A 12,609-nucleotide genomic window follows, 5' to 3' on the forward strand; every position below is an offset into this window, starting at 1 on the left:
CGCCTTATCCACCTGGCCATGCCGGGCCCTACTGAAGAAAGTACTGTAATATGAAAATTAAATCCGATCCAATATGGAAATGCTATCAATATTAGATTGTATTCTCTTTTCTCTGCTAATTGATAACCTCATAATCATTGTTCTACTGATGATCATTCTTCAACTGAATCTTTTCAAGAGAGAGATGAACAGAGAAGCAAGTCTGAATTAGCTGTTTCAACAAAATGGCGTTCAGAATAATTTAATCTATTAAAGTTTTAGCTGTATATAAACGGTTACAAAAACACCTTTCTTTTCCAATATACAAACTGTACAAAATCACTGCGAAAAAAATACAGAATTTAGAACTATAATAAAGTTTATGACAAATGATTAGTTGGTTTAGACTAGTAAGACATAATGTCTTGAAGTCGATGTGATCGAAAAGTATATTACTAAATAGTTCAATAACACCAACAGAACTTCTGAAACTTTTAATAAACACACACAAAGTATTTTTAAAAAACGAAAAATTTTAAACGAGCACATAATGTATGTTAGAAGAAACCATAAGTGACAAAATGTTGAATGGTTGAGTCAAGTATTTGAATAATATTACACTAATAGTTTCCTTTTCTATAGTTTCTACCGATACCTTAGGGTTGGACAAGTTCTCTGTTAGAATGAATAAAACATTCGTACGGTTCCACTGGTTTCTGTACCGAGCATCTTTTATAGAAATAGTCACACGGAAAGCCTAAATGGAATGAATTTTCAACTCCTGATTTGTCATAACGGTGTTTTCTGTCCCTGACAGAGTAACATTGTTAGTGTTTCTTCAGTTAGTGATTAATCGCGCATTATATCTAAACAGTGTTATAACCTACATGAAAAACCTAGAAAGCTTGTTGTGATGAGGTCCCTGTTAGGCTGTTCAATGTTATAATCTACCTGGAATATCTGGAAATCTTGTTATGGTGAAGTAACGTTAGTAAACAGTGGCAACGTTCTGACTTTGTTTCTTCCCACTGCCAGCTCATCAGTTGAATTCAGAGGACAGCTCTTCGAATATTACAGTAATTTATCTGGGAGACAAGTTCAAACCTTCCTATTTCCAATAGCGGAGGAAACAATATCCAACCACTCCAGAGAGTTTTAATGCCTGTTAATGACAATATTGCTGAGCCCAACTAGAGACATTCCTGCCAACAAGCTCTTCAGAGTCAGAGAATTGTTCTTTAAGACGGTTTCAATGTCATCTATAAATATGGAAATACAACCTGATCATTATGCATGTTCGTCTATTTTACGAAATATAAACCCGGAAAGCTTAAGGAACACGTTAATTCACATATAAGATGTAACTCCAAGTGTCTTAGTATTAGCAGCTGTCAGACGCAAGTTTTTCTAGCCTCTTGTGCCACAAACGTTTCAAAAATAACCCAACAGCAAGAAAATGTAGCATCAACCACAGTATCACAATTATATGTGTCTGCTGAACCCACATCTGGTACTACTATCCAAGCACTTGGCTTGTTAATTGATTCTAACAATTTGCTTTTTAACTTATTTCAGGAAGAGTTGATTATTGAATAATGGCCAGAATGAAAGATAAACGTCTCAGTGCTAACATGATTCAGAAATAACCAGACAAGGACTTACAGCCTTGAGACAGGTGTTAATATAATTACTTAGCTTTGAAAATAAAACCTTAAACAACTCACCAGAGACATCACCAAAACAGACTTTCCACATTGCCCTTGTAGATATAGTGCATCAAGAATTAGCAACTGGATAATACACTAACAATTTTGCTCAGTTAGCGATAAAATTTCATTTTGTTCAGGCTTTCTGTGTAAATATTTTTAATAGATTAAGATACAAAAAAAAAGTGAAAAATTTAAAATCTTTAAAAACTATACTTCTATATCATTTTATCAATCATCGGAGGTCATGTACCTTGTAATTGTTATACTGCTTCACAAAGCAGTCCGTACGAGCATTAAACTGTGCACGAGACTCTTCTGTCCACCAGTTGTTAGCGTTCCCGTACTCATCTCTCTCACTTCCTGAAACAACAAAGACCACCAGAAACAAGTATTATATCAAGCATACTCTGTGTGATAAAATTTGAAGGAAGTTTATGTCTTTAGAAGTACATCCAAATCAAGAGTTGTTGATAAACAAGCATTTGAGGAGAGAGGAGGGGGATTATGGCTTCAAACTATGACCAGTAAATGAAATGATTAGAATCTCAAGGCTTATGTCAACATATTAATAAAGTACTTATTACTTATTCAATAATAAGTAATAACGAATTTTATTATTTAATTTTGTATTTTCAAGCTCGGAAATATTATATTAAAAACAACACAAATTTTATGAAATAATCGTATTTTACCACTAGATAATAGTGTGGTTAAAAACCAGTTGAGTTTTGATTTCGACTCATAGCAAGTAAAAAAAAACAAATAAACAAAGTCATCGTGAAGCATTAAGACTCAGTATGAATTATTTTGTTGTAGTAATGGCGTAATCTTATATAAAATTATGTTCACAGTGGTATTATAGCTTAGATCTATAATAGAGAAAGAGTTTCTTAAAACACACCAGGACAAAGGATAGGTAAGACTAAGTTACGAGTGAGGTAGTTTCTTAGTTAGTAGTTTGATATCGAGAAGTAAACACTCGTGTTAATGCGATGTCTGTAATACAAAACATTATAGACATACATGTAACAGAGATCTGCCTTACCGCGGACATCAAAGCCATGTGTAATTTCGTGACCAATCACTGCTCCTATTGCTCCGTACGTCATATACCTACAGAAATAATTATTCTATAGGTTGGTTGTTACACTAACTTCAAAAAATTATCTTTTGACATCACGTAATATATGTTGTTAAATATTGAATAAAAAGCTCTGTAGATCATACACATTATTTTACCAAAATATATACTTAAACTATAAAATTTACAAGCACGCAGTGTTAGAAACGGTATAATAAATCATCTAACAGTCGTGACATCAGGTTATTAATGCCGTAACTTATTGATCACAAGCATTTTATTGTAAAATGTTTAAACCATTGTAGGATCAGTGCATAGCGATAGGTGGGGCAGTTGCCCCGGGACCCAGCCCGACCAAAGACTTCTTAAAATTGGTATTTAAAATTTTGAATATTGGAATAGAGGGGAAATATTCTGAAACATGGGAAGATTTAATGGAGGTATGGGCAACAAAACATTTTACTCCAGACATCTGAGACCTAGTACGTCACTGTGTAAGGTACTAATAGCCCTGATATAGATATTATGAGGAGTGTATAGCCTTAATCTAAATAAATGGAAGCAGAATAAGTAATAATGAGATGATGATGATCATCACCTTAAAGGAATGTGAATAGTAATTTAATACAACTTATTTCTTTAAAACAAGAGGTAAACAAGTACCTGTAAAGGAGTATTGATTAAATCTAGAAAATTATTGGGTCTGTTTTAGTCAAGTTTAGTACTACATTAGTGATTGAATCATACTCACCGAGGAAACTTTGGATCAAAAAATGGACGATCTAGCATAGAAACCGATAAAGACTAAAAAAAAAAAAAAGAAAGAAGTCTCATTTAATCATTCTGGATTCTTTATTAGTTTCCCGCACACACGTATGTGTAGGATGATCCATTTATTTGCAACTGCAAAATCGTTTGATCATGTGATATTTCATATTATTGTTAAACTCTGAGTGCAGAGATCTAGGCTACCATTTTTGTTTGTGGGACAGTGGATATGAGCAAGAATATTTGTGTTTTTCAAAGAGGTATGATCGTAGTTGACTATATATGTTTAGCAGAAGCGTCATTCCTTGACCAGCTATTCAAGTACACCTGCCATCTAAACCTACTGACAGTGACAATTAATCTATCGATAGAGATAACTATGAGCGCCTCCCATTGGTGATCAACTGGAAATAAAACGATGGTTGGGCAGGCTTGTAAAATGCAACAGACTGATTCTTTAAATAGTGATTGGGATTCGAAGCTCAACCTTATTTAACTAGGCATATTACAAAAAACTGCTAGATGACAGCCAATGTACATTTACATTCTGTAAAATGATCACCTCATATCCAAGCAGACAATTTAAGCTACAGTGATGCTTAGAACGCTAATTATTAACAATGAATGACTGAAAACTTAGAGAATTTTTCTGATAAGTTGCGTTGTATCCTTTTCTGTATTGACAATAGAGTAAAAATATGTATGTATAACAACTGTAAAATAAAACTTTGTAAGTTAAGTTGATGAATAATGTTATGCAGAAAAATATAAATCTGAAACTTCATTTAGATATTGTGTATTTACAATTATTATAGAATCAGAGTAGAGACTAAAATTACACGTTCATTATAAAGGTTTTAGAGATTCACTAAACCTGTGAAATATTTTTAATGGTAATATTTGAAAAAATAATTTCTGAATATCAAACCATATGTTACATATCTTACCGAAAGAATTTTTGTTCTGGTAATATACCGCATTTGTTGACAAAGGTTTACTGTCCCATCTAAAAGATCAAAAATAAGCATTAATGATATATTTACGCCTTATATACTTTTAGTTGAACCTGATATCCATCAAGATTATACAGTCTATATAAAAAATTTTACAAAAAAAAAATACAATCATCCAATCGTCAATAATTTTGATTTTTATAAATGCCAATACAGTTAAAAATATTACATCATTACAATATATGAATGTAATGTAATTAAACCACAACAATGCCATTGAATTTATAAATATTTAATTAACAATCAATCATTCATTGTATGTACTGAAAATCAATAAAATAAAATGAGATAAAATTGCATCTTACATTTACCACCTAAAAATATAACCGGGCTGCTTACATCATGTTCAGTTTGAGTAACTTATTATTAAATCCTTTCAAGTAAAAAAGGGGAGCCTTGAATTTATTTAATCATAAGTAAACTAAACATGTGCAACTAAGTAGGTGTACATAAGATTACTGGCCACCAGATTCAGTGTAATGTAATGGTCTCCAATATGTGGGTCGAATCACATCAGTTAAACAATGATTGCGGATTCGATTTCATTTATTTATTTCTACTTACTCAGTACGGCTATTTGAGAGTCTTAGCTTCAGAATAATGTTTTCTGACAGAAACCTTGATACGGACCACAAATTCTGCACAATATTGTCGTCCCCAAGGTCTTCCATCTAGAATTACAAAAAACGAATAACTCTATTCAACTTAAAAATAAGTCTATAGTAACACTGGTCAATGTTTAGTAAGGAACCTACTGAACTCAAAAATATAATAACAGCAACTTTTGCAATAGGCAAATTCTGATTTTAATAATTACAACGTTTATACTATCTTTCATATTTAATGAAGTATACTTACTGCGTTGTAAAACTTGTCCAGTTTAGAAATATTCACAGCAATATCTGAGTAAGCCACAAAATCGACCATTTCTTTCGCCTGAAAACAAAATTAATAATATTCATACACGAAATTTTATCAATTTAAATACATATATTTGCCTCGTCTATTTATGACTCTTGAAAACTCCGGTTATAAAGAAGAGAATCCAGGTAAAAATTTCTTTCTAGGAGTGTAGATCATGGCATTGTTTTCAGAGATAACAATCCTATGTTTGCTATGAGCATGAAGTAGCTATACTATTACTACACCTATAGCGAGGTATCCATGAATCTCTCTAACTGAAGGGCCGAGTGCGCTGTTGTTGTTAAAGTACCATACTGTGGATCTACGGGTCATACGTTCGAGTCCCGTTACTGTGAGAAAAAGATCACGTTCCGCAGCTTGAGGCTTTGAGTACGTTATAACGGGGACGGTCAAATTCCACTATTCCGTCAAGTAAGAACAACTCAAGAGTTAACTGTAGATGCTGTTGACTAGCTGCATTTCCTCTAATGTATAAGCTCAAAATTAGGGACGGTTAGTGTATATAGCTCTTGAGTAGCTTTTCATGAATATCGGAAAACTTTTCGTAGCTTTTCGTAGGTGTTAGCCCTTACTAATTAGATTCTACAAATTGCCCCCAGTGTCTCAGCGTTAACATTCGGGAAGGCAGCTAGTCATCACCACCCACCGCCAACTCTTGGGCTACTCTTTTACCAACGAATAGTGGGATTGACCATCACTTTATAACGCCCCACGGCTGAAAGGGCGAGCATGTTTGGTGGAACGGGGATTCGAACTCGCGATCCTCAGATTACGAGTCGAGCACCCTAACCACATGGCCATGCCGGGCCCAGAGCAAAGGTAGCCTATCATGTAGTTTTGTGCTTAACAACACCCAACACTAAACCAAACTATTCTACAAGATGGTGTATCCTTCTTCTCTACTTCGTAAATATTCATTAATTGTTCAAGAGATCAAAACAACAAATATTAAAAAGCGTCTCTGATATTAGAAAAAACAAATATTCTAATATGCTTCATTTCACACAACATTTCATCAATGCAAGAGTTGTGGGTTAGTGTGTCGGCCTGCAGATTAGAACGTCCAGCGTTCAATGGGCGATATGCTACCAAAACATGCTCTATAGTTGCAACTGTAGATAGTAATTATAAATGTGACAGTTAGTCCTGTTATTTGGTTAAACGTAGTCTCATAGTCGGAGGGTGCTGTTACTGGTTGCTCTACCTCTGACTAGCAGTTTTAAATTAGAGAGGTTATGTTTCTTTATTGGCCATTTAACCCAAGTATTGCATAAGGTGCCATTCAAACTGAAAATGCCAACATATCTAATACTGCATTTTTAGTTACTTATGCCAAATCGATCAAAGTTGATTCAGCAAGTTTCAAGCTGATATTAACCCTATATAATTTAATAATCAAAATTACAAAATTCTAAATTATTCCTGTTTTATGTTTACATCCCCCAGTAGCTTAGCAGTAAGTCTCTGAGTATATAACACTAAAAAATGGGTTTTCATACCCGTGGTGGATAAAACATAGATAGCCTATTATGTAGCTTTGTGCTTAACAACAAACAAGAACTTGATGTTAACCCTTTTTAAGTTAATTATCAAAAATTAAATTATCCATGTTTTGATGCTATTATATTAAATATGCTTTTTCATTTTAAGCTTAAGTACTTAAACTAAAATTATAAAACAAAAACTAATCGCTAATCAGTATTTAGAGATGAGCCGAGAAAAAAAATAGTCACCGTATTTAATTTATTACTCTATGATGTTTACAAATAACTGCTAAAGTTGAATTATAGCCTTATTTGAGCACCTAGTTGCCATTACTGAGTAATATTATGCTATTCTTCTACCACACTATTTTTATAGGTAAATAATAAAAAGAAAAACTACTACTTAGCAGTGAGTTCAGTTTATAAGCATATATTATTTCCATGTGTCATTAATAACAGTTTCATTTCTGGTCGCTAGATGGCAGCACGAATCGTTCTGATATAACGACCGTTTGTGACCTTTCATTGCAAAAACATGATATCTGCTAAAACAACTTCATTGAAAATAAATAAAGAAAAAAATATCTAAACTAATATTTAAGGTATCAAAAAGATCAAGTATTTATACAACTGATGGATCTATGTATATGTTATTGATGTTTAAAAATACCAGTCTACTTTTCTTCAAATTTTTAATTGGGCCGAGCTTGGCAGCTGTGTGTGTATGTGTGGTATCATACTTCAAGACTTGGGATCTGTATTATATATTAATCTCTCTATTAATCAAAATAACCCTAGCATGTCGTGGAGTTGATTGTATGCACATGCAGTGAGTTGGGGTGAAGTTGGAAGGCGTGGGTTATGTAAATATCCCCTTAACGTCGTTTCGGCACTCTGGGGTACTTGTACCATCCTGGGGGAACCATTCCAGCTTCACTGGTCCCCAATGTAATCCAAAATTAGAGTAACTGACAGAACTGATATGATATCAACAATATATATTAACATTGAATTATAAAAAATAAAACAAATGTTCACTTGTCAGCCTACATCAATGAAATTGTTTTTAAAAAAGAGGGGAACAAGTAATAAAAAATTTGCAAAAATTATGTATGATGCACAGATAGCAATTCCAAAAAGTATAGAAACAAGGTAGAAATTAATACACAAAAACATACAAAAATCAATACATAAGTAACCAAATCTTTCCAAGAATAACTTTTAGTTACAACTAAATGTTGCATTCCTGCCAGTTGCATGAATTCAGCTTTGAATAAAAGCATTTAATTTGAATAATGCCATACAGTCTTACAGTGGCTAATATCCATAAGCTTGTAAGATTGGGCTCAGTACTTACTGGCTACTTATGTAGTGATTTTTGTATGTTTTTTGTATTCATCCCTACCTTGTTTCTGTATTTTTTGACATTGCAATCAGTACATCATACTTAATTTTTGCATTTTGTTTATTACTTGTAAATGTATTCATGGATTAGCTCTTCAAAATACAAGTCCTCATATTAAAAACGCTCTTTGTATATGAGGTTAGTAAATGGAATTACAGAACCAGAGAGTAACAGTTACGAAATCCAATGATAGGAAAATGTACTGCATGAATGATGCACAGAAAAGCCAATATATTTCAATTATAGATAAAAGCGACAAAAATTTTGAAATGTTCAAGATAACTGCATTTTATTTTTTCGTTATATAAAACTCTTAGTGAGAACTGGGAGTATAATATTCACTGAAACAAAAAAAAGTCTACCAAGCCAATGAATGCTCTTGAAAAAGTCACATTTTTCCCCCATATATTTTCTTATATACTACTTACATGACAAATATATTTTATACATGAGAAATCTTACCTTTCTCTCTGCGATCTCTTTGGTTTTATCATCCATCCACTCTAAGTCACTTAACATAAAGAGAAACTCCCTTTTCAAATTATCGACTATTTCCTGTATCTGAAAAATAGAAATGTGAAAGATGCAAAATGTGTATTGAAATATTTGATCAAATGTTTAGACACTTACGTAGCAGAGTTATATCCTACATCTGAAGCATTGTTATGAAATAAAGTAAAGAACGACACTTTAAAATGTAGCACATAATATGAAATTAAGTTCTAATCATTATGAAAGAAACGAGTTATTTTAAAATCACATTGCAGCAAGCAACAGCTGGAAGAGACAAACGAACAGTGAAAGGTCATGAGTGTTGAGTGTATCTAGTGTTTAAAATGATTTAGTTTAATGTGCCACTTTCCTGCTTGTTTGAAAACTACAATATTAATGTTTGGGCTTTCAGATAATGCACGTTTAATGTAAATTATCTGCAATAGCTCCATTTCACAAATGTTTAAGAAATCGTACGTACAAAATTTTAAAAAAAGCACAGCATTTATATATTTCTTAGTTATGTTTATGTTCAATACTTAATAAGTTGGACACAGAAGACGAGTACACAATAAGATTTCAAACAACAATGGGATCCACACAGAAAAACAAAGAAATCTATTATAGCCAGTAATATTATCACTGAATAAATCCACAAAAAATTTATAGATTAATTAGAACAACATCCAAATTTTAATCAGTACGGCGTTGATTTCGATAAGAATGGTATCTCCTTATTGCTATTAACTACTATTTTATAAAGAGAGTGTATCTGATTCCATTGCCGTAACACGACTTATGTTTGTTTGTAATTAAGCACAAAGCTACACAATAGCTACACAATCGAAAACCGGATTCTAGCGTTTTAATTCCGCAGACATACCGCTGTGCCACTTGGGGGGATGACCGACCATTGTCTCATTTAGAAATCATACGAAATGCTTTTCTTTTAATTCTTTTTTTTTTAATGAAAAGCTTTAATGTTTTAAGCAAAAATTGTTAAATCACCTACACAATGAAATGTAGAACAATAATTCACATATTTTGATTATTCACTAATGAAATTGACATCATCGTTAAGCCTACCTTTGGTTTCATTGAAGGGACGAAGTGCTGGTTGAGGTAGAGATGTGTGGCTGCATAGACAAAACTGTTGGTTGTTAATGTTACACAGAAAAGGTCTTGCTCCAGTTCACTGTTATTAAAGGCCAATAAATATGCATTTCTGAATTGCTTCGGCATTATTACTAATCTCATTAAAATAATCCTCCATCCGATATAGCTGGCGATCTTCCTGAGGATCATTCGGCAAATTAGTACAGGGTACATCACAGAAAAGCATTTTTAACAGCATAAAATTTTTCTGTTTATTCGAGTTCAGTCTAATTAATCTATTTTCAAGCCTGAAGATGTGTTTCTTCGTATGTTTTCTTAATTATAAATAACCGTCTGGGTTCTTTTACAGTAGGTGTCTGCAAATTGTTGGCGATTAATTCGAACAATCCACTTGTTTTAAAATAATATATTCAAAACAAGGCAAATCTATGTACAAAAATTCTTTACACTATAGCCTATAGGATATCATAGTTGTATCTAACACTTTCAATTTTGTAATTATCTTTTCTTCTCCAAAGCTGACACAGGATGATTCAATTACATTAGAATCCAACTGACAAGACGAATTATTTTTCTCTACTCTGTTTCTTACTATACAATCTGCAATAAATTCATTTAAGTTACCCTGTGGTTTACTACAGTTGCATCCAGAACTTTAAATAATTGTCTCCTTTCCATCAAAGTCTACACAGGTGGGTTCAATTACTTTAGAACATCCTTTGACAAAACAAATTATTCTCCTTATCTGTTAAACTGTGAAACACAATTTAAAATATCACCTGTTACGGTTAACTAAAAATCATACAGTCTAACTACACTTAAGAACTTCTTTTGTTGGTTAACACAGTTGTATCCAGAGCTTTAAATAATTGTCTTTTTTTTCGTCAAAAGTCCACACAGACTGGTTCAGTTACTTTAGAACCCAATTGACAAGAACAAATATTTTTTCCTATCTCTGTTAGTATAATACAGCTGTGAAACATGCTATATAAATCACTCATTAAGGCTAATCACTCACACGCCGGATAACTTCACGTTTTCTTTCACTAACTAACTTTTTTCTATCTTAACATAACTTGTGCTTACTTGGTAGACTATATATATATATATATATATATATATATATATATTGCCCAAATGAGACCTAGAACTTTCTACAAACTACGAGACGCTGTGATGTAACAATATTTACTTAAGGCAACGAGAGAAATACAGAAGGTTCGAGTCATGTGACGTCAACTAACAGCAATAGAACTACACACACAACGTACGGCTCTTACCGAGTTATGTAACGACATTAGTCATAACTATCGCCTTTAAATAATTACTTTTAACACTAATTTTATGAAAACTAAATAATCATTAAACATTAGATCATTAAATGAGCTAAATAATAACTCTTACACTAAACAGTCTTGTATATTCAACAGCCATCTCATCTTTTGTTACGTTAGTGGAAATATTAATACCAGTAGTGAAAAGAACATTAAAGTGTAATCTTTAGAAAAAAATGAAAGTCACTTTTTTATCTGGATTAAATAGATGTTATTCAATATTTCCTGCTATAATTGAACCTCTCGGCTGAATTCAGTGGATACTTAGCATATCAATTACCTATGGAAACAATTAGTTTACGTTAGAAAAATTAATATATGGTAAATAGGAGCCTAAAAGAGTGAAACGTGAAACATTTAAACAACAGTACGAAAATAAGGTTCAGGTACAGTATTTCATAACTTGTTCATCATGAATAATGACTACTACAAATTTACATTGAACTATCATGGTGCTTAAATCTCTATTTATTATCCCAGGGCATTATACTTATAGAGATGGTTTAAACATATAGACCTGAGATATATATATACGCGCGCACACACACACACACACACATATATATATATATATACACTGCCCAACTGAGACCTAGAACTTTCTACAAACTACGAGACGCTGTGATGTAACAATACTCACTCTTTCGTCCAATAGTTCTTTACAGTTTCTTCATATTTCAAAAAAATATTGTCTAGTACAAGTAATTTCAAACCTCACAGGATTTGGTATAAAAATAAACAAACATAAACGTTACAGTTATATTGCATGGTTAACTCTCGCATATGTACAGAAATAACCAGAATTTATTGTGCACATACAAACCTTAAATGAAGGGATAATATATACATATCCAGTGTTGTGTACATTATATTAAAACGATTTTTAATATGCAAATCAGGAAGTTACGTAGCAACTACAGCCGATATAAAGTCGTAGTGACATTGTTTGGAGTACGTAGGTAGTGTAATGCCATCAAAAACTGTTCGGAGCCTATTATCAAAATGCACAGTCGTCAGATGGAGCATGATCTGACTTGGTGATATAGACTGTAACGACGTGGTGAGGTTCTAAAATCGTTTTAATAATACACCATTGTGTAATTCACAATAATTAAATAAGAATGATGCATCTAATAAAATTTGTAAAGTTTATAAGAAGTAGCTATGTTATTTACTTAAGCTCTCTGAATTAATTGAAGTTAAAATTGGGAGCCGAGCGAGTTTCAAACTCTTGCACTCATTCAATACATTGAGGTTGAATCCATTAAATCCCGAACTAATATTCAATTTCTTTTTCTTCTGTC

General features: G+C 32.5%; 1 protein-coding gene across 1 annotated transcript in view; it reads right to left on the reverse strand.

The window, feature by feature from the left end:
• Nucleotides 1-12,609, reverse strand: part of LOC106460700 (neprilysin-11-like) — a 101,614-nt gene that overhangs the window by 50,613 nt on the left and 38,392 nt on the right. Inside the window, exons 9-16 of the mRNA XM_022387475.1 lie at nt 9,942-10,190; nt 8,826-8,924; nt 5,409-5,486; nt 5,115-5,221; nt 4,485-4,543; nt 3,521-3,572; nt 2,734-2,801; nt 1,939-2,048 (exon numbers count right to left, since the gene is read on the reverse strand). Coding sequence (XP_022243183.1) covers nt 1,939-2,048; nt 2,734-2,801; nt 3,521-3,572; nt 4,485-4,543; nt 5,115-5,221; nt 5,409-5,486; nt 8,826-8,924; nt 9,942-10,190 — 822 coding nt within the window. The remainder of the gene's footprint in view (nt 1-1,938; nt 2,049-2,733; nt 2,802-3,520; nt 3,573-4,484; nt 4,544-5,114; nt 5,222-5,408; nt 5,487-8,825; nt 8,925-9,941; nt 10,191-12,609) is intronic.

Source organism: Limulus polyphemus, unplaced genomic scaffold, assembly GCF_000517525.1.
Source record: "Limulus polyphemus unplaced genomic scaffold, Limulus_polyphemus-2.1.2 Scaffold818, whole genome shotgun sequence".
Taxonomy (NCBI): domain Eukaryota; kingdom Metazoa; phylum Arthropoda; class Merostomata; order Xiphosura; family Limulidae; genus Limulus; species Limulus polyphemus.